The sequence below is a fragment of the Chrysochloris asiatica genome, unplaced genomic scaffold (assembly GCF_000296735.1).
Source record: "Chrysochloris asiatica unplaced genomic scaffold, ChrAsi1.0 scaffold00209, whole genome shotgun sequence".
Taxonomy (NCBI): Eukaryota; Metazoa; Chordata; class Mammalia; order Afrosoricida; family Chrysochloridae; genus Chrysochloris; species Chrysochloris asiatica.
In genome coordinates, this window is record NW_006408727.1 from 4,019,360 (window position 1) to 4,039,021 (window position 19,662).

The window sequence follows — 19,662 nt, forward strand, 5'->3', positions numbered from 1 at the left end:
TGAAGATCAAAGACTACTTCCTTCAGTATGGGTTGCAAGATTGCATCTCAAAAAAAAAAAAAAAATCCTCACAACTGGATGAATAAATAACATAATAAATGGAGAAAGAATTTAAGTTTCAAAGACATCATTTTACCTGGATCCACAATCAACACTCATGGAAGCAGTAGTCAAGAAATCAAACAATGTATTCCATTGGGCATATCTGATGCAAAAGACCGATTTAAAGTGTTCAGAGAGCAAATATGTCAATTTGAGGACTAAAGAGTTTCTGACTGAAGTCATGGTATTTTCAATAACCTATGTGTGTGAATGTTGGTTAATGATATGCTTGAATTGTGGTGTTGAAAGTGCCACGGACTAAAACAAATCTGTCTCAAGGATGCTCTTTAGAAGCGAGAATGGTAAGACATTATTTTTCATTCTTAGAAAATGTTGCCTGATAGACCAGTCCCTGGAGAAGGACAACATGCTTGATAAAGTGGAGGGTCAGCCCCCAAAAAAGAAAACCTCCAACAAGATGGATTGGCAAAATGACAGCAGCAATGGACTAAAACATATCAATTATGAAGATGTTGCTGGACCAAGGTGCTTGGCTTTGTTGGTATGGTTTGGTGTGCCAACTTGATAGTGCCTAGCAACAACAATTCATTTCATTCTGAAAGTATGTCCACTCCAGCAGTGAATGAAATGGTATGTTGCTCCTTTTTCTGGGTTCTATCCTTGGGTTGATGGTACCACATGTGTCAATTCGGGGTCCTTTTCCTTCTTACCCCTATCATCCATCCAGTCACTAAATCTGACTAATTTAGTTCTGCTTCAATATATTTGACTTACTTTCTCCAGCCTGACTGCCATTTTCCTAATTTTAGGCATTATTCATCTCTCATTTAAACTTTGAAGCATCCTCATAACCTCCTAACTGGGAAAACTGTCGTCAGTTTTAGCCTTCTCCACTTGATCCTCTATGTAGCTGTCTAACTGATCAATCTGAAATGCAAAACCCTCCTGATGAAACATATAGCAAATTTTCTGCAATTCAGGATTAAGATAAATTTCCTTAGCATGCATTTCCCAACATCATTTCTCTGTACATATAAAGGTAAGTAAAAAACTATTGTTAAGAGGGTTTCAGCTCATACATTAACAAGTGTATTCCCAAAGAGATGTTAAACATGCCTTTCCAATCAGGAGGTGGCTATAGACAAATTATCTCAGAAATACATTTGTCTTAGACTCATTAGGGTGCCTTCCAAAAAAATGTTCCAATCAAAACAGGAGCTTCCACAGGGATCTGCTAGGACCATTAAATTCAAGTAGAGAGATCAACTCAGAAAGTTATGGATATTTGGGCGGGGGTGGGGGGGGGGAGACTCCCAAGGGGTAATCTCAAAGAACATAGGACAATCACAGAGGCTTATTAGAAATAATTTTTAGGAAAATAGAAAACTTCAGTGGTGAAAAAGAGACCAGAAAAGTTTGTGTCAATGATTTTTTTCTTTTTTTTTTTTACATTATGTTAATACACCTGCTCATTCACTTTTCCCCAACCATCCTACAGCCCTGATTGTATTCTTTCAGGCTTCTTTTTACTCCTTAAATTCAAACATCATTGAAAAGATGCCAAGACTGCCATTTTGATGTGGTATAAATTGAAGAGTTCAAAATTCTTTGAGGAAATGTTAGAATTAAAAACATCACTTTTAGAAGTATATAAACCTAGGTGGAGGATAAATTAAGAAACAATCATTTCCCATTTTGATATTTTTGTTTGATAAAAATTTCTGTGATTATTTTTAGCAATAGTTTTTAGTTTACCTTCATATATACAAGAGGCTTCTTATTACACAAGTTAAAACATTCGGTGACACTGGTTTTGCACCTGACTTTTAAGCATCTGTGTCCTTTAAATTCTCACCAGAATGATTTACCTGTGCTTCCCACATTACTGCATTCTGTTTTTAGGCCTATGCTTATGACCTTCCTTTTACTTGGAAATTCTTTCTATCCACTTGAATCTTATGCACAGAGTTCTCTTTAAGATTCATTTTGGGCATTAACCTCTCACAGTTCCTTAAAGACCACTCTTCTTTGCTCCCATAGGACCCTGTACGTGCAAGTCTCTATCATAGTACCTAACACGTTGTTTTAAAGTAAGTGCTTATGCATACCTTCTCTTCTACACTATAAAATCTTTGAAGGAATGGAACATGGCTTATTTATAATGGGGTGGACTGCAAGGTTGGTTTGAACCACAGGGTTGGTGGTTCAAGCTCACCAGCTGGTCCTCGGAAACCCTATACAGGGTTGCTGTGAATCAAAGTCGACTTGACTCAATGACACTTAACAACATGTCAGGAAGACCTGACAAAAGACCAAGTGCTCAATTTGTATGTGATGAACCCAAGCATCCCAAGACCAAAATACCTATGAATGTTTCAAAATCATCCCAAGGATATTTTGTTTTGTTTTTCACTCAAGACTAGAAATTTAAAATAAATTTTCTACGAAAAATTTGAGCTCCACAAGCGTAGAAGTCATGTTTGTTTTATTTACTAGAATACTTGAATGAGTCTTCTTGGCAAATAACTTTTCATCTTAAATTCATAATATGTTAACAGGTTATATAGCCAGAGAAGGTGGGGGGAAGGGAGATAGGGAGCCCTCAGTGAATGGGTGGCAGGAAATCAACAAGGACTATGAGAATTCTAAAAAGGGGTGATTGAACTCATTGGAGAAAAAAAATAACCTTCACATTTCTTCTTGTGTTCAGTTTCTTCCCAAAACCTTCACTGGTGTATGAATTCACTGTAAACCTTCTCTTGAGTATCTTTCCCACTACTGAGTAATTGACCGTTTAGGGCTATTGACTATTAACTTGCTTCCCTTTTAATAGATAGCAGGCAAGAGATTCATGAAATGTATGATACACTGAAAACAAAAGTATTCTACAATGTAGAAACTCAGTCCTGGTACTATGAATAATAGGATTCCGTCAAGGTAAATAAAGTACTCTCATAATTTATGGAAAAATCACATACTAATCTTTCATCAACTATAAGTATATGCTGATTCATCTTTCTAGTATTTTCAAGTATAAGGATATCATTGAAACCCCATTACAGAAACTCAAATCACTTGGAAACATTCAATACCATTCATTTGTCTTATGAAATGTTTTACTTTCCATAATAATGCAATTATTGTAAAAAAAAAAAAAAATAAATTTTTGCAAAGTCTTTGGCAAAATAAATCAACAATTAAAAAAAAAAAAAAAAAAAAAGCCACTTTTTGGATGCTGCCAAGAGAGAAAACTTAGAGAGTTGATACTGATAATTCTGATGAGAACATCTTACCCAGCCCACTTGATTGGATGGGTGCCAGTCAAATTAGATAAACCCTTTGAAACTCCCAAAGCTAACCAAACAAACAAACTCATTGACATCAAATGTATTACAACATAAATTGTTGCTGTTGTTGTGAAGTGCCATCAAGTCAGTTCTGCCTCATAGAACATATTGTTGTTGTTAAGTGCCATTGAGTCGGTTCTGACCCATAGAGACCCTGTAGACGGTTTTCAAGGAGCAACTGGTGAGCTTGAACCACAACCTTGTAGTTCAAACCAATTTTGTAGCCTAGTGCAATAACCCACAACACCACACCAGGGCTTCAATAGAGACATAGTAACCCTATATGTTGTTGTTGTTGTTAAGTGCTGTCGAGTCAGTTCCGACCCATAGCGACCCTGTACAGGGTTTCCGAGGGTGTAAATCTTTACGGGAATAGAAAGCCTAATCTTTCTCCCGCGGAGCAGCTGGTAGTTTCGAACCACTGACCTTAAGGCTTGCAGCCCGATTCGTAACCACTACGCTACCAGAGCTCCTTAGTAACCCTATATAACAGAGTAGAATCGCTCCTTTGAAATTTTGGAGACTGTAAATCTTTATGGGAGAAGCCTTATTTTTATCCCATGGAGTGGCTTTTCTGTTTGAACCACCAACCTTGCAGTTAGCTACCTAACACTTAAACCTACTGCACTATCCAGGCTCTATTGTTGTTGTTGTTAAGTGCCATTCAGTTGATTCCAACCCATAGTGACCCTGTTTAGGGTTTCCGAGGAGCAGTTGGTGAGCTTGAACTGCCAACCTTGCAGTTCAAACGGCTTTTCAGTCTGGTGCATTAACACTCAGTGCCACATCAGGCTCTATTAGGGTCTCCCAAATATTGAAAATATACAGTTGTGTTGGGAGGGTTTTTCTGCTTCATCTCAAATGCTGAGGGAAAAAATCTATTGGTTTGGCAATAGCAAAACAACGTTTCCAGTTTGAATACTATCAAAAGGATCAAATATAAATACTTTGAATTTGATCTTGTACCCAGAGTTCAATACAACATAAGCCAGGCATCAATCAAGTGTGATTTTGAAGACTACGGAATCAACATCTTACGCTTCTTGTTGCTGTCTTTGAGAATGTGTTTAAAGAGGAAAATGTTGACTGACAACGCTGTGGCCAATTGAAATGATTATTCAAGTTTCCCCAGATTGAACACCATCATTACTGCAATATTCCCAAAAGAATACCAGTTTGCACTCTGTGGAAACTCAACAAATGCTTATTGATAGACATATCTAATAGGTTGAATGGGATGGGCAGGAGAGGAAGAGTCTTGATTTTGACACACAGTCTATAATCTTTAAAGAATGACAACAAGACTAGAATATTTGAACTGAAATGATGCTTGTATAGGGTTTCCGAGGAGTGGCTGGTGAATTTGAACCACCCACCTTGTGGTTCAAACCAATCTTGTACTCTGGTGCTTAGCCTATAGTGGCATATCAGGTTAGCAGTCATATGTTTGCCTTCATTTTACAGAAGAAACCTAAGAACAAGCTGTTAAATGGCTTGTTCAAGTCCCAAATCTAAATCCTAGGAACAGTTTATTTTTTTAGCTACTCTAGTGATGCTAACCTCATATGCATGCAAAAGTTGGATAGTGAATAAGGAAGACCATAGAAGAATTGATGCCTTTGAGTTGTGGTGTTGGAAGAGAATACTGAAAGTGCCATGGACTGCCAAAAGAACCAATCGATCTGTTTTGGAAGAAGTGCAGCCAGAGTGCTCCTTAGAGGCCAAGATGGCCAAACTTTGTCTCTCATACTTTGGATATATTGTCAGGAGGAAACAGTCACTGGAGGAGGATATCATGTTTTGTAAGATGGGGGATCAGAGGAAAAAAGGAAGACCCCCAAAGAGATGGATTGGCCAGGTGGCAGCATTGATGGACTCAAGTGTGGCAGTGGTAGGGAGATTGACCCAGGATCGGACATTATTTCGTTCTGCTGTGCATAAGGTCGCTATGAGTCGGTGCCAACTAGATGGCACCTAACAACAACAACAGTGGTGCTACGGGTTAATGCGCTGGAATACAAAGTTGTTTGAACCTCAAAGTGGGTGGTTCAAGCTCACCAGACCCTCCTCAGAAACCCTATACAGGCAAGCTATGGGTCAGAACCAACTCAACGACACTTAACAACAAGTGGTTAGGAGCCAGGCCCTGAAATCAGACTGCTAGACTTCAAATCCTAGCTCTGCCATTACTAGTAGTATAGCTCTGGAGCCAGTTATTTAACCTTTTTAACTCTTAGTTTCTCCCTCTATCAACCATAGTTTTTCCATGTGTCATGGGGGGATAATAATTGTACAGCTTTTGATCAAGGATTAAATGAGTTACTAATATAAAATACCCATGGAGTCCTGGTGTGGTGTTGTGGGCTAATGCATCAAACTGCAAAGTCATTTGAACTGCAAGGTCAGTGGTTCAAGCTCACCAGTTGTTCCTTGGAAACCCTATGCAGGGTGGTCGCTATGGGTTGGAATCAACTTGACAACACTTAACAACAACAACAATATAAAGTACCTGGTAGTCTTGCCTTACACATAACTTTTCAATAAATATTATTTATTGTCATTGTTTTATACACTTCAAAACCCAGTCTTGCCCTGTAAACCTCAGAATGCAGTCATTCAAATGTAAATTCAAACTTAAAAAATCTGAATAGGCTTACTTCCTTATAGCTTAGAACATCTTTCTGTTATTTACAAACAAACAGTCAAAGGGAAGATCTTCTTCCTGTGACTACTCCTGATGGTATAATGCATAACCCAGCTAGCAAAAGTCAGACCCGTGAGTTTGCTCATACAGGAGAAAAATATATTTATATTTATATTTGTATTTAACTGCTGATATCTGTTCTTGCCTTTAAAGGGGACTGACCTATTTGTTCTGTTTGCAAAGAAAATTCTATTATAACTTCAGAGAATTTACTGACAGCAGCAGTAGTATGTTTAGGCTATTTTACAAAGCTATTGCTAGCTCCTCAGTTGGGGAAAAGCAGTGTGCAGTGTTCTCTATTCTGAAGAAGAAAAGTCATTGGCGTTCTGTAAAGCAGCAGGTTAGTATTGTAGGGGTTGCTGTGCTTGGTAATCTATCCATAGGTATCACTGAAGGTTGACTACTTCGTAAATATTGATACAGTTAAGAGGACTGCTTCTCAGTTTAAGCCAAGCTCCATTATTCAGGTGCTTGTCTTTATCTTATTTCTTATCATCAATTACTGAACTAATATTCTCTCTTGAGCTCAGCTACCTGTTGAATAATAAGATGGAAATTAACTCGTAAGTTCACTTTGAATCTTGAAATAATACATTCCCTTCAGAAGTTTAAGTGGAAAAAACAAGTTTATTTCTTTATAAATTTTAGCATAATGTACTCTTCAACCTTATTATTCAAAATGTAGTCAAAACACCAGCCTTGATTGCTCAATGTTTAAGCACTGAGTGCTACTCCAAAGCTTGGCAGTTTGTACAGGCACCCAGCTGTTCTGTGGGGAAAAGACCTGTAGAACTCCTCCTATAAAGATGATAACCCAATGGGGCACCTTCTCTGTTACATTTATACTGACAGTCAAAAGTCAACTAGATGGCATCAGGCCACAAACATAGCAGGAGTTTGTTAGACATGCAGTGTGTCAGACCCCCATTTCAGGCATCCGATTCAGAATCTGCATCTTAGCAAAATTCAGGTATGTCTTAGAAGCAGCACTACCCTAGAGAAATGGGGCTGGACTGGCCGGAAGTTCGGGCAGGTGAGTTATCAAGGTGATTGGTGGTGGTGGTTATGTGCCATGGAGTCGGAACTGACTCATAGAGACCCTGTAACAGGGTTTCCGACGCTGTAAATCTTTACGGGAGCAGAAAGTCTCATCTTTCTCCCGCGGAACAGCTGGTGGTGGCAAGTAAATATAAATGAGGCGTGTACCAGAAATCGCCTGACTCAAATATTGAATCAATAACAATAATAGTGTAATTTAAGTGGATATTTGGTAATTTAACATTTTTTCTTTTAGGCATTATTTATAATATTTGTTCATTTTAGGGGTTTTGCCCGCTACATTGGAGAAAACTAGGACTGTCTGCTTCCATAAAGATTTGTAGTCTTGTAAACCTTTTGTTAAAAGGATCTCTGGTAGCATAGTGGTTACGAATCAGGCTGTTAACCTCAAGGTCGGCAGTTCTAAACTACCAGCTGTTCCGCAGGAGAAAGATGCGACTTTCTACTCCCGTAAAGATTTGCAGCCTCGGAAACCCTGTGCAGGGTCACTATGAGTCGGAACCTACTCCACGGTACTTAACAACAATAACAAAACCCTTTGTTATTGTTAAGTGCCATGAATTGGTTTCAACTCATAATGACCCTGTGTAGGGTTTCCAAGGAGCAGCTGGTGGGTTTGAACTGCGGACCTTGAAGTTAGCAGTGCAATGCTTATCCTGCTGTACCCCACCAAAAGTTCTATTCTGTCCTAGAGGGTGGCTATGATTCAGAATTGACGCAACAGCAGTGACTTTGGGTTTTTGCTAATTATGGCTGCTTTGTTTTAGTATTATCTCCATTGCCCTATTCATAATTAGTCAGTCTATTTGGTTTTTACTTTTGTGTATGTGTGAGTGTGTGTTTTATAGGTGAGTATATGGAGTTCTGGTGTACTGCCATAGGTTAAGCACTCGACCTTAAAGTCCATTTAAACCACAATGTTGGTGGTTCAAACTCACCAGCGGCTCCTCAGAAACCCTATACAGGGTCACTATGAGTTGGAACCAAGTCTATGGCACTTAACAACAAAAATAGAGTTTAGCAAAAAAAAAGTAAAAGAGAATGTTTGAAGGGTTTAATATCAAGTAAAAAATCACAGTATTTTAGAGATGATTGTTTAAAATAATGATAATGAAGTTACTATCACATACATAATGCAGTTTATGACAGTAAAAGAAAATCCCTTCCTAATTTAATATCATTGCCTGAAATGATAGAATAATATTATTCATTGCCTGAAAGAAAAAATAGTCTTGCTCTCAAATACAGTTGAGGGGGCTTCAAAATTTGATTCCAATTTCCATGGAAATATGTATTTTTTCATTAACTTTCAAAGCCCCCTTATTTACTTTTTTTTTTTTTTTTGCATAAGATTTTTCTTCCGAGATTTTGCATTCTCTGCTAGGGAAAAATAATCCTTGATTGTAGTGATTCTTCACCATAAAGATTCCTTTTTGTTTCCTCTTAACTGGACAAAAAAATACTTGATGTTTTGAAGGACATGAATCAGAAAATACTCATGATATCATATTGATCTTCAAAACAGGCAATGTGACAAACCAATGTGAAATTATCTTTTTACTTAGAATAGCATAGGAAATGAATCAACCTTAATAGAATATATTTCTTAAACCTATAAATTTGGCATTCAATCATTTCAATTAGCAATCATGGTAATAAACAATGAATAAGTAGTGTTTTAGTAATGAATTAATATTTTAGTCTGAATTTTCTTAAAATCGAAACTATTATATGCTTTGTCCCTTCTTATTTTTTGGTGAAAATTGGCTATAAAAGATCTCAAAAAGCACTGTCTAGGACACTGGAACATGAGTAATATCAAAAGCAACAGGTATTGTTTCCCATAGAGTTTTCAATTCTACTTATATTAATCAAAAATAAACGCAAAGTACAGACATTTTTCACTTGCTGCTGTTGTCAAGTATTGCGAGAGTCAGTTTCACTGACCTGCGGTCTAGTGCTTATTCTACGGCACCACACCAGAACTCTCATCCTCACTTACCTACTCGGCTGTGTTTACACAGACCCTCCCATCTCAATCTTCTTTAGATTTCTATTTTTCTTGAGCTTACTTCCAATCCATTTATTTCAATGCTTTCTCATTGATGAAAGATGAGAAAATAAACCATGGGTCTTGGTGGTGTTGCTAAATGCTGGCAAGTCAGTTCTGACTCATAGTGACCCTGCATAGGTTTTTTGAGGAGTGACTGGTGGGGTTAAAACTGCTGACCTTTGGGTTAGCAGTCTAGTGCATATCCTACAGCACCCCACCAGGAGTCCTGGTTGTTGTTGTTGTGAAGTGCTGTCGAGTTGGTCCCGACCCATAGCGACCCTATATAGGATTTCCGAGGAGCAGCTGGTGAGCTTGAACCTCCGACCTTGCAGTTCAAATGGCTCATTAACCCACAGCGCCACACCAGGACTCCAGAGTCCTGTTGTTGTTGTTGTTGTTGTTGTTGTTAAGTGCCTTCGAGTCGGTTCCGACGCTGTACAGGGTTTCCGAGGGTGTAAATCTTTACGGGAGTAGAAAGCCTCATCTTTCTCCCACGGAGCAGCTGGTAGTTTCGAACCGCTGACCTTAAGGTTCGCAGCCTGATTCGTAATCACTACGCTACCGGTGCTCCTTAGTTCTCATTAAAAGGGAAACTAGGAGGAGTTAAGTAAATCAGGGTTTATTATTTTTCTATTTTCAATGGTTGCCATTTTTCCATCCTGTTTTTAATATTAAGGAAAAGCTGGTGAGCATTTTGTTAAACTGTTTTCTAAAAAATGTTATCAGGATGGACCAGAGCCAGTCCTAGAGAAGGACATCATGTTTGGTAAGCGGAGGGTCAGCAAAAGAGAGGAACACCTCCAACGAGATGGATTTGCACAGTGGCAACAACAATATGAGCCTTGAGCTTGGCAAACAATTTTAAGGATCGTGCAGAATCTGGCAGTGTTTCAGTCTATTATGCATAGGGTCACTATGAGTCGTAACCAACTCCTTGACACCTAATAACAACAACCACATTTTAAAAATATATATGTTTTTGAAAGTGTTTTGTTGTTGTTGTAGGATGAGTGCTTTGTCTTGCTTTTACATTAAATGTATATACAAGGTACAGTGAGTAAACACACTGTAAGAAACTCTGGTAGCGTAGTGGTTATGAATCGGGCTGTGAACCTCAGAGCCAGCAGTACAAAACTACCAGTTGTTCAATGGAAGAAAGATGAAGCTTTCTGCTCCTGTACAGCCTCAGAAACCCTGTACAGGGTCACTATGAGTTAGAACCGATTCCATGGTACATAACCACCACCACCACCACCACCATTTATTCAGTCAGTATTCATTGTCTTGACAGGTATTTCAATTAATTAAATCCTCTTTGTCTGAGGTTATTTATGAATTCAGTTTAATAACTAATTATGTAGAGTTTGTTGCTGTTTCAGTTATCAGCAACTTCCTTATTTAAAAACAAAACAGCCATATGGAACATATAACCAATAGCATTATATCTGTAAAAATTCTGAAAAACATGATACCTGTAGAGTAGCGTACTGCCAAAGGCCCAGTTGGTCTTTGGAACTTTCTAGATTTCATCCTATTTTAAATATTATCTATATGGGATTTTACAAAGTGTCAAGATAAATTACTGAAAAAGAAAATAGTACAATTTATCTACATAAAGCAAACAACTGGTCAATTTAATTCATTGTCTAATTTGTGCAGTTGTAAAATGTTGGCTTGGGGATGCTTTGTACATATGCATATGGTATTACATTCCCCAGAGTATTTGTAAATAGTGTGCTTTGCTTTGCTACTTGGTATTAACACATACATGGACAGAATATACGAAGTCAGTTTGTTAAAAATCCTTTCCAACTCAGAAAGAATTCACTGTGCATTATAAATTTTTATTCGTTTTTTTTTCCTGCAGTATAATAATCAGAGCTCTTATTTTTAAATAGCAATTTAAATAAGCTAATATATTAAGCAGGAGAAGTTAGAGCCATACAGTACAATTATTTAATAGTCATAATTTTTATTGTAATCATAGTCAATAAGTTATGAGTATATTCTTCCCTAAGATAACATTAAAAAATAATTTTAAAAAGTCTTGAACAAAACGATAAGCTAAGAATGAAATTAAAATAAATAAATAAATAAGTCCAGTAGCCTTTGTATCTATAATGATAAAGTCTGAAAAGGTTTTCATCTTTAAATTATTCAGGATGTCTAAATTTCTGCTGCCACAATATTTTTTCTCAAGTGGAATAAAAATGGCCTTTTTGCGCACATAGATCTAGCTGGTCCCTGGGTGGCTGATTCTAGAAAAGCAACAGGCTTTTTCCCCTCTGCCTTACAAGAAGCAACAGTTAGAAACTGTGACAACTGGAGAACTACTACCCACGCTGGTTAGAAACAACCAATAGACAAACCCCCAGCTAATATTTCAATCCATTTTGCAAAACCTTCAGAAAAGGGGTTTTCTGAAAACACGTAAAGAAAACACGTAAAAAGACTGCTGACCTCTTTGAAATGTAAAGATTGCGCTATAGTACTATCGCACCTCTCCCTTCCAGGGTTCCCTTAATCATCATGCTCTTTTGGCATTCTTAGGTTTCTAGATCAAAGCAAAGCAATTTTCCGACCCATTGTGTTTCTACGCAAACTTGCAAATGCAGTGAGACAAATCCATCGACCCCCTACAGGGAGCAATCCAAGTCTTTCCAGAAACAGCTTGAGCACTCTGTATTAGCAAGAAAACACGGTTCTAAGTCTGTTCCTCCAGCCAGAACTAGAGTCTGATACCCCACTGTGTGCTTGGTGGCGGGGACTGGGTCCGTCAGTCCGCCGTTGTACCCTGGGCAGTGCCTAGGAAGGAGGCGGCTACGGACCACTGTCCGGGGACCCCAAGGCAGGCCGCCTGACCGCCGGCAGGTGGTGCCCTCCTCCTCTGAACACAATAGGAAACCCGGCTAAAGTAGCGCTCAGTCTCCGCCCCACCCCATCAGCCAGCGCAACAGTCACGGTTCTTCCCAAAATAGTGTGGAGCACGTTTCCTCCGGAACACCGCAGTAGCCAGTGTGTGTCGAAAATACAAACGGAGGGGGGTGGGGGGGGAACGATGGTTGTATGCTCTTGAGAGGGGATCGCGCGCGGAGTGGGACATCGGGACCAGGGGCTAGGTGTGACCGCCAAGGAAATGCAGAGGGCATGGGGACGGGTCCATTTCGCATCTGCGTAAGCCCGACCGTCAGGCCCATGGCGAGGCCACTCACCATGTTCACTTCGGAGACCATGTCTATACTGGCAACATCGATCCGCATCCCGACGTCCACTGGGGGCCCTGCGGGGGAGGTTGGAGCACGTTTGGACAAATTCTCAGAGTGGTGGTGGGCTGGGGAGGGGCGGAGGGTTTCCCCGCGCTCCCTCCATCCCGAAAGCCCTCTCTTTCCCCATCCCACCACCCTATAGGGGACTGCTTGGGAAAACAGGTATAGACACTCGCGTGATGCAGTGACTGTGCAGAGGGTGTGTCGGGCCAGGAGAGGTCAGTTCAGCCTGGGGCTTCATCCACCTGCAGATGGGGGTCCAGGGTGAGTGTGCATATGTATGTGTGTCTCTGTGTCTGTGAGTGTTCAGGGCGAAGTGCACGTTTAGGAAAATGACACGTTTGGGGGTTTATGTGTGTGTGACATTTATCTTTGACAGAAAAGGAAAACTAAAGATGGGTTACAGGTTGAAAACAGATGAAGCATTACCTCCAAAGTCCGGCCGCAAACGAATGTCATATCCTTTGAGCAATCTGTCCACTGTCTCTTTCACGTATGACATGTTGCTGGGCTCATTGGAGCTGAAGGGAAGAAGTAGGGACTGGATTCAGAATCAGCACAAACTGCCAGAAGACACAAAAACCGACAAGCACACCTACCCCCAAATAACAAGATACATGACCCAGCAGGCATGTCAAAATAAACACACCAAGGGGAAAAGAAAAGAAAAAGACATTCAACAACAGCATCAGAAGCTCACCTGTGTGCACAACAGACCATGGCAATCATCACAGGGAAAGAGAGAAGCCCCAAACTCTCTCGGTTTTGTACTGTCCACATTACTAACTCTGATTAAAGAATTGTCTTTTCTGCGAAGATTCAAGGAATGCAACTTAGTCGGCGGCAGGGCAGTAATTCCCGAATGGACCTGCGCATGCGCACAGAGTGATCACTACCAAAAGACACCTTGTGCCTTGCAAACAATATTCCTAGTGAAACAGGCAACAGATTTCAATGCCTTCAAAGTTCCTGTTTGGCGCACTCCACGTCCCCGAGGCGATCGGAGACAACCTGCTGTTTCTACGCACGGGACCCTACGTGCATGTGCTGACAGAGCTTCCTTTTGGTGGAGGTTGCTATGTTCGTTTCCTTTCTGCCCGCAACCTGATTGGGGGGGCGGGGAGGGGGGCACAAAAAACCTCGGTTCCCAAAGATCTGGCAAAGACTGCCTGCTATTGGCATCTTTTGTTGACAGTCACGGTGGTCCTAAGAATAGGGAATCTGGAGGCGGGCGGTTCTCTGATCGCCAGTGGGGTGGGGGGTAGGGAAGGAAGCTGGGGACTGATGAAAACCTAACAAGAAAATGGGAAGGGGCAGAGGAAACCCAAGACGTATCTGGGAACTCCAAGAATCAGGTCCACGTGGGAGGTGTCTAGGACATCTGGCTTACTGTTCTCTGCAGGAAAAGGAGGAGGAGGGGCAGGCCAACTTGTCCACTCATTCCCCCACCATCCTTTCCTCCTCTTCTTTCCTCTTTGCTGTGAGTGGAGCAAGTGATGAAGCAGCAGCTTTGAGTGGGCACTTGTTTGCTATGACCCCCCAATGCAAGCTTCACTTATGTTAAATGCATCCCTTTCAATTCAACTGATAATATTGAGCATATGCAAAGAGTAGTCTCTGGACTAGCAGTTTGTTCATTTGTTTAATAGCATGTATTTAAATCTTTACTATGTTCTAAGTATTATGAGACTTAGACTCCTTGACCTGGAGAAATTAGCAGACTCATCAAGGAGGTGGAAACAAACCCTAGTAAATTCCATGTAACTTTGGATAGTTAATACAGCAACAGGAAGGTTGACATTTCTACCAAGGACAGGTAGAGGCAGTTTCCAGAAGAGGCAAACCTTAAGACAGCAGAAACTTTTTTGCCAAAGGAGGTAGGAAAGAGGGACCAGCATGTGTCAAATTCTAGAGACTTTTAAATTTACAGTCTACTTGGGTAACTGCATCCAGAAAAGATTAATTAAATGATGAAGTGAGGGAGGTAGGAATGATGGGTAATTAAGGTACTAAAGAGAAGTCATGGACAGATTACAAAGAGATTTACATACTCTACTATGTAGAGTTGGACTTCTAGGAATGACTGAAAGCTTTAAGTAAAAGTGGTCAACATCAGATTTAGGCTTTAGACAGAACATTCAGGTAGACTAATCATAAGATTATTGAAATAAGAATAATGTTATAAAAATAAGAATGATGTTACTTGCCATCCAATTTGTGGCAAGCACTGCCTGGTCCTGTGCTGTCCTCCCAACTGTTGATGTGTTTGAATCCGATGTTGCAAAAGTGATAAAAATAACAAATATTTATTATTGGCTGACTATGGAGTCAGTCCTGGTGTAGCACTGTGGGTTAATACGCTGGACTTCAAACAAAAATACTCAAAGTCAGTTTGAATCACAAAGTCAGAGGTTCAAGCTCATCAGCCACTCCTCTGAAACCCTACACAGACAGGGTCGCTATGGATTGAAACCGACCCGGCAGCACTTAACAGCAGGCAATTCATATTTTATACAGATTATATCTTTATTATTACTATCTTAATTTTAGAGATAAGAATGCTAAAATCAAATTAGGGTTATATGAAGAAGGGGTATTCCAAAACACTTAATTGTACTCACGAGGATCCTGTGCATAGACCAAGAAGCACTCGTTGGAATAGAACAAGGGGACACTGAATGCTTTAAATTTAGGAGAGGTGTGTGTCAGGGCTGTATCCTTGCACCATATTTATTCACTCTGTATGCTGAGCAAATAATCTAAGAAGATGAATGATATGAAGAAGAACATGGCATCAGAATTGGAGGAAGACTCATTAATAACTTATCATATAAAGATGACACAACCTTGATGGTTGGAAAGGACGAGGACTTAAAATACTTACTGATGAAGATCAAAGACAATCACGTTTGGTGTAGATTGCTCCTCAATGTAAAGAAAACAAAAATACTCACTGCTGGACTAATAAATAACATCATGACAAATGGAGAAAAGATTGAAGTTGTCAAAGACTTCATTTTGCTTGGATCCACAATCAACACTCATGGAAGCAGCAGTCAAGAAATCAAATAATGTATTGCATTAGGCAAATCTGATGCACATGACCTCTTTAAAGTGTTTAAAAGCAAAGTTACCGGTTTGAGGACTAAGGTACACCTGACCCAAACCATGATATTTTCAAAGTGTAGTGGATTACAAGCTGGCCTGTTAACCACAAGATAAACAGTTCAAATCTACCAACTGTTTGATGGGAGAAAGATGAGGCACTTGGTTCCCATAAGTATTTACAGCTTTGGAAATCCTATGCAGGGTCCCTATGAGACGGAATTTACTCAAAGGCATATATGGTAGCACAGTGGTTATGAATCGGGCTGCTATCCTAGGGTCAGCAGTTCAAAATTACCAACTGCTCTGTGGGAAAAAGATGAGGCTTTCTGCTCCCATAACAGCCTCGGAAACCCTGTACTGGGTAGCTATGAGTCAGAACCGACCAATTCCACGGCACATAACAACAACAACAATAATGCTGTGGGTTAATGTGCCAGACTGCAAAGCCATTTGAACTGCAAGGATGGCAGTTCAAGCTCACCAGCTACTCCTCGGAAACCCTACATAGGGTCACTATGGATCAGAATTGACTGGACGGCACTTAACAACAACAATGCAGTTCTTCTATGGTCTGCCTTATACATTGTCCAAATTTGAAACTTAAACAATGAGTAAGGCAGGCTGTAGAAGAATTTATGCATTAGAATTATGGTGTTGGGAAATAATATTAAAAGTACCATGGACTACCAAAGAAACAAACAGATCTGTGTTGAAAGAAGTACAGCCTGAATGCTCCTTAGAAGACATAAGGTTAAAATGAATCAGAATTGACCTCTATAGCATGTAACAACAATTAGTTTAAGATCACAGAGTTTATAATTGGTAAAACTAGCATTTCAAGCCAGAATCTGACAACCCTTCCTCAAAGGTATTTAGCATAGATCCTGAGGGTAGGATAAAGTGCAAAACAAAAGGGTTGTTACAGTAATTTAGGCAAAAGGAAGTGCTTTGTTTGGAGTGGGGATGATGCACTAGAGCAAGGTTTTAGAAGTTTACTGGAGTTATCAGGTAGAAGAGTTTGGAGATGGTAAATTTTAGAAGGTACCTATCAGACACTGTGCCAAAAGCTAAATTGTCCATTTATCCATATCTAACTGCTATGCCTTCTGGTGTGGTGCTATAGTGTCAGCACCTGACTGTGATACACAACATAAGCAGTTCAAACTCAACAGTTGCTCCTCAGAAACACTATATAGGGTCGCTATTAGTCATCAAGGACTTCATTCTTCTTGGATCAACTATCAACACTCGCAGAAGCAGCAGTCAAGAGATCAGATGACGTATTGCATTGGGCATATTTGCTGCACAGGAACTTTTTAAAGTATTGAAGAGCAGAGATGTCAGCTTGAGGACTAAGGTGCGCCTGACCCAGGCCATGGTGTTTTCAATAGCCTCATATGGATGAGAAAGCTGGACAGTGAATAAGGAAGATCATAGAAGAATTGATGCCTTTGAGTTGTGGTGTTGGAGGAGAATACTGAAAGTGCCATGGACTGCCAAAAGAACCAATAGATCTGTTTTGTAAGAAGTGCAGCCAGAGTGCTCCTTGGAGGCCAGGAAGGCTAAGCTTCGTCTCTCATACTTTGGACATATTGTCCGGAGGAAATAGTCGCTGGAGAAGGATGTCATGCTGGGTAAGGTGGAGGGTCAGAGAAAAAGAGAAAGACCCCTAATGTGATGGATTGGCCAGGTGGCATCATTGATGGACTCAAGTGTGGCAACGGTAGTGAGGTTGGCCCAGGATCGGACATTATTTCGTTCTGCTGTGCATGGGGTCACTATGAGTCAGTTCTGACTCGATGGCACCTGACAACAACAACAACATTAGTCGGAACAAACTCAAGAACACTTAACAACAACAAACTGCTGTGCCAGGGTGGTGCTGTAGGATAAAACACTGGATCACAAGGTCACTTTGAACTGCAAGGTCAGCAGGTCAAACCTGCCAGCCACTCCTTGAAAACTCTATATAGGATAGCTATGAATTGAAACTAACTTGATGGCACTTAACAATAAGAACTGTTATGCAGTGAATTATTTAGTGCCTCTTCTAGCCATAATTTTTGTAAATTCTCACCAAGCAACAATTTTTGCATGATGGGTTTGGGTAAGAGAATGTGTAAGAAGATGCTGACAGGATTATGATTCCATTTTGAATGGTAAACAGGGTTATCTGTGATTGTAAAACCTGAAACTCTAGCATGTTTAAAATGAGTCATCTCAGAAGCAGGAGGTAGAGATGGTGGATCGCATTGTCATAAAAAATCAAGGAATAGAGCATACCTAAGATCCCCGGTGTAGCTCTGTAGGATAAGCACTTGACCTCAAGGTCAGTTTGAACTGCAAGGTTGGAAGCAGCTGCTCCTCAGAAACCCTATACAAGGTCAGTATGAGTCAAAACTGGCTCAGAAAAACTTAACACCAACAAAATCCTAGCATATTGTGCCTCTTCATCCCAGGGACAGAGAGCTGTGCACCGGAAAAGTAGCAAAGGAGCAGCAGCAGAACCGATAGAGCACAAGGCATAACGGTGGGCTTCCAAGGCTATGGAGCAAGCAAAGCTAAGTGCCTTTGGATTGGGAATTTCTTGCAGATTGGGATGCCTCCTCTCTTAATTGGGAAATCTAAGTATGCTGATCCAAGTTCCTTCAGGCTGAAGCTTATTTTGGAGTGTCACGTCCTATTGGTATTAATCAGCAGCCCTAAAAAAGCCACTCCTCAGAAACCTTCTACAGGGTCATTACTCTGAGTCAGAACCCACTCAATGACTCTTAGCAACAACCAAATGAGCTTTACCACACTGCTGAAGCAGGACAGAGGCCAGGTCATGGACAAAGGGTCTAAGAGAGGTCTGCCTACTGGCAGAGCAGAGGAAAGACTATCCTGATTGGAAGAACTGTGTCCTGAACATTTATGACCTTGAATTGTAACCTATTAACTTCCCTAGTAAATCCCATAACTGTGAGTATGGTGTGTGAGTTCCGTGTGACCAATACATTGAATTATCATACCCAGTAGAATAGAGAGTTCTGTGGATGCAATGAATTGTGCCATTTATTTATTTATTTATTTATTTATTTATTTATTTATTTACATTTTTATTGTGAACTGAGTGATGGTTCACAGGGCAGATCATCAGCCTTACACTCAACCAATTATATTTTGTTTCATTACAATGATTACAATCCCCTCCATGAACCATTGGCTAATAGTATTTACCTTATTTCCTCCTTTTTTTTGATGTACACAAAATACACAGAAAATATGTATTAATTTAAATAACCAAAAGGCACGTTTTACAAGCCAGCCTCCTGCCCACCAGCACACAACCTTTCTCATTCCCTGGGTCTAGAGTCCTCAGCTGCTCTAGTTCTCCATGCTACCACCTCTGTTTCCATCTCTGGTGTCGCTGCTTCTCTGGTTAGGATCCCAAGCTCCACTCATACTCTTCTTTCTTGATGGTCCTAGGATTCTCTATTCCTGGAATGAAATATTAATTACTCCCCCCTTTTTGTTTCATATCTTCTACCTTTAAAGTTGTGGCAATCACAATTAGTCATGAAAACATACACTCACTATTGAATCAAAACAGTCCTATTTCCATCCCCCCCATGCCCTTTCACCAGATTCTTTTAGAAATTAAGTGGGGCATCTACCCTACCTTCCTTGCTTTTAAACTACATACATTGTTGAAAATTTGTAAGCCAGTCACTTTGTGCCTTTATAGCCCCTCAGTTTTGGTAGCCAATATTTAAGTTGCCTGTCTCTATCAACCCTGTGTACTGAAAAGATAGGCTTGCTCCTTGATGTGAAGACTTCTTCCTTCTCAGTTGGAATTTTAAGTAACTACATCCATAAGCAAAGGTTAAATCCATCAAAGTATAGCAATTTATACTTGCTTCCTATAACAAACTTCTTTATCTTCCTCTAGTCGAGTTCTTGGCTGAAAGCAGAGAATACCAGAAGGATGTTTACCTGTGCTTTATTGACTATGCAAAGGCTTTCGATTGTGTGGATCATGACAAGCTATGGACAACATTGAGAAGTATGAGTATTCCAGAA

The 19,662-nt window shown here is 40.1% G+C and overlaps 1 protein-coding gene across 4 annotated transcripts in view; it reads right to left on the minus strand.

Annotated features, from left to right (window-relative positions):
• The window catches only part of GABRB1 (gamma-aminobutyric acid (GABA) A receptor, beta 1), a 790,923-nt gene extending 777,321 nt beyond the window's left edge, over positions 1 to 13,602 (minus strand). For 2 of the 4 annotated variants that reach the window (XM_006872680.1, XM_006872678.1), the window contains exons 1-3: positions 13,193 to 13,272; positions 12,922 to 13,013; positions 12,439 to 12,506 (exon numbers count right to left, since the gene is read on the minus strand). In XM_006872680.1, the coding sequence (XP_006872742.1) occupies positions 12,439 to 12,506; positions 12,922 to 13,013; positions 13,193 to 13,272 (240 nt within the window). Of the gene's footprint in view, positions 1 to 12,438; positions 12,507 to 12,921; positions 13,014 to 13,192 lie in introns of all 4 variants that reach the window. The other 2 variants (XM_006872679.1, XM_006872681.1) reach the window with 2 other exon arrangements.
• Between the last annotated feature and the right edge of the window lie 6,060 nt (positions 13,603 to 19,662).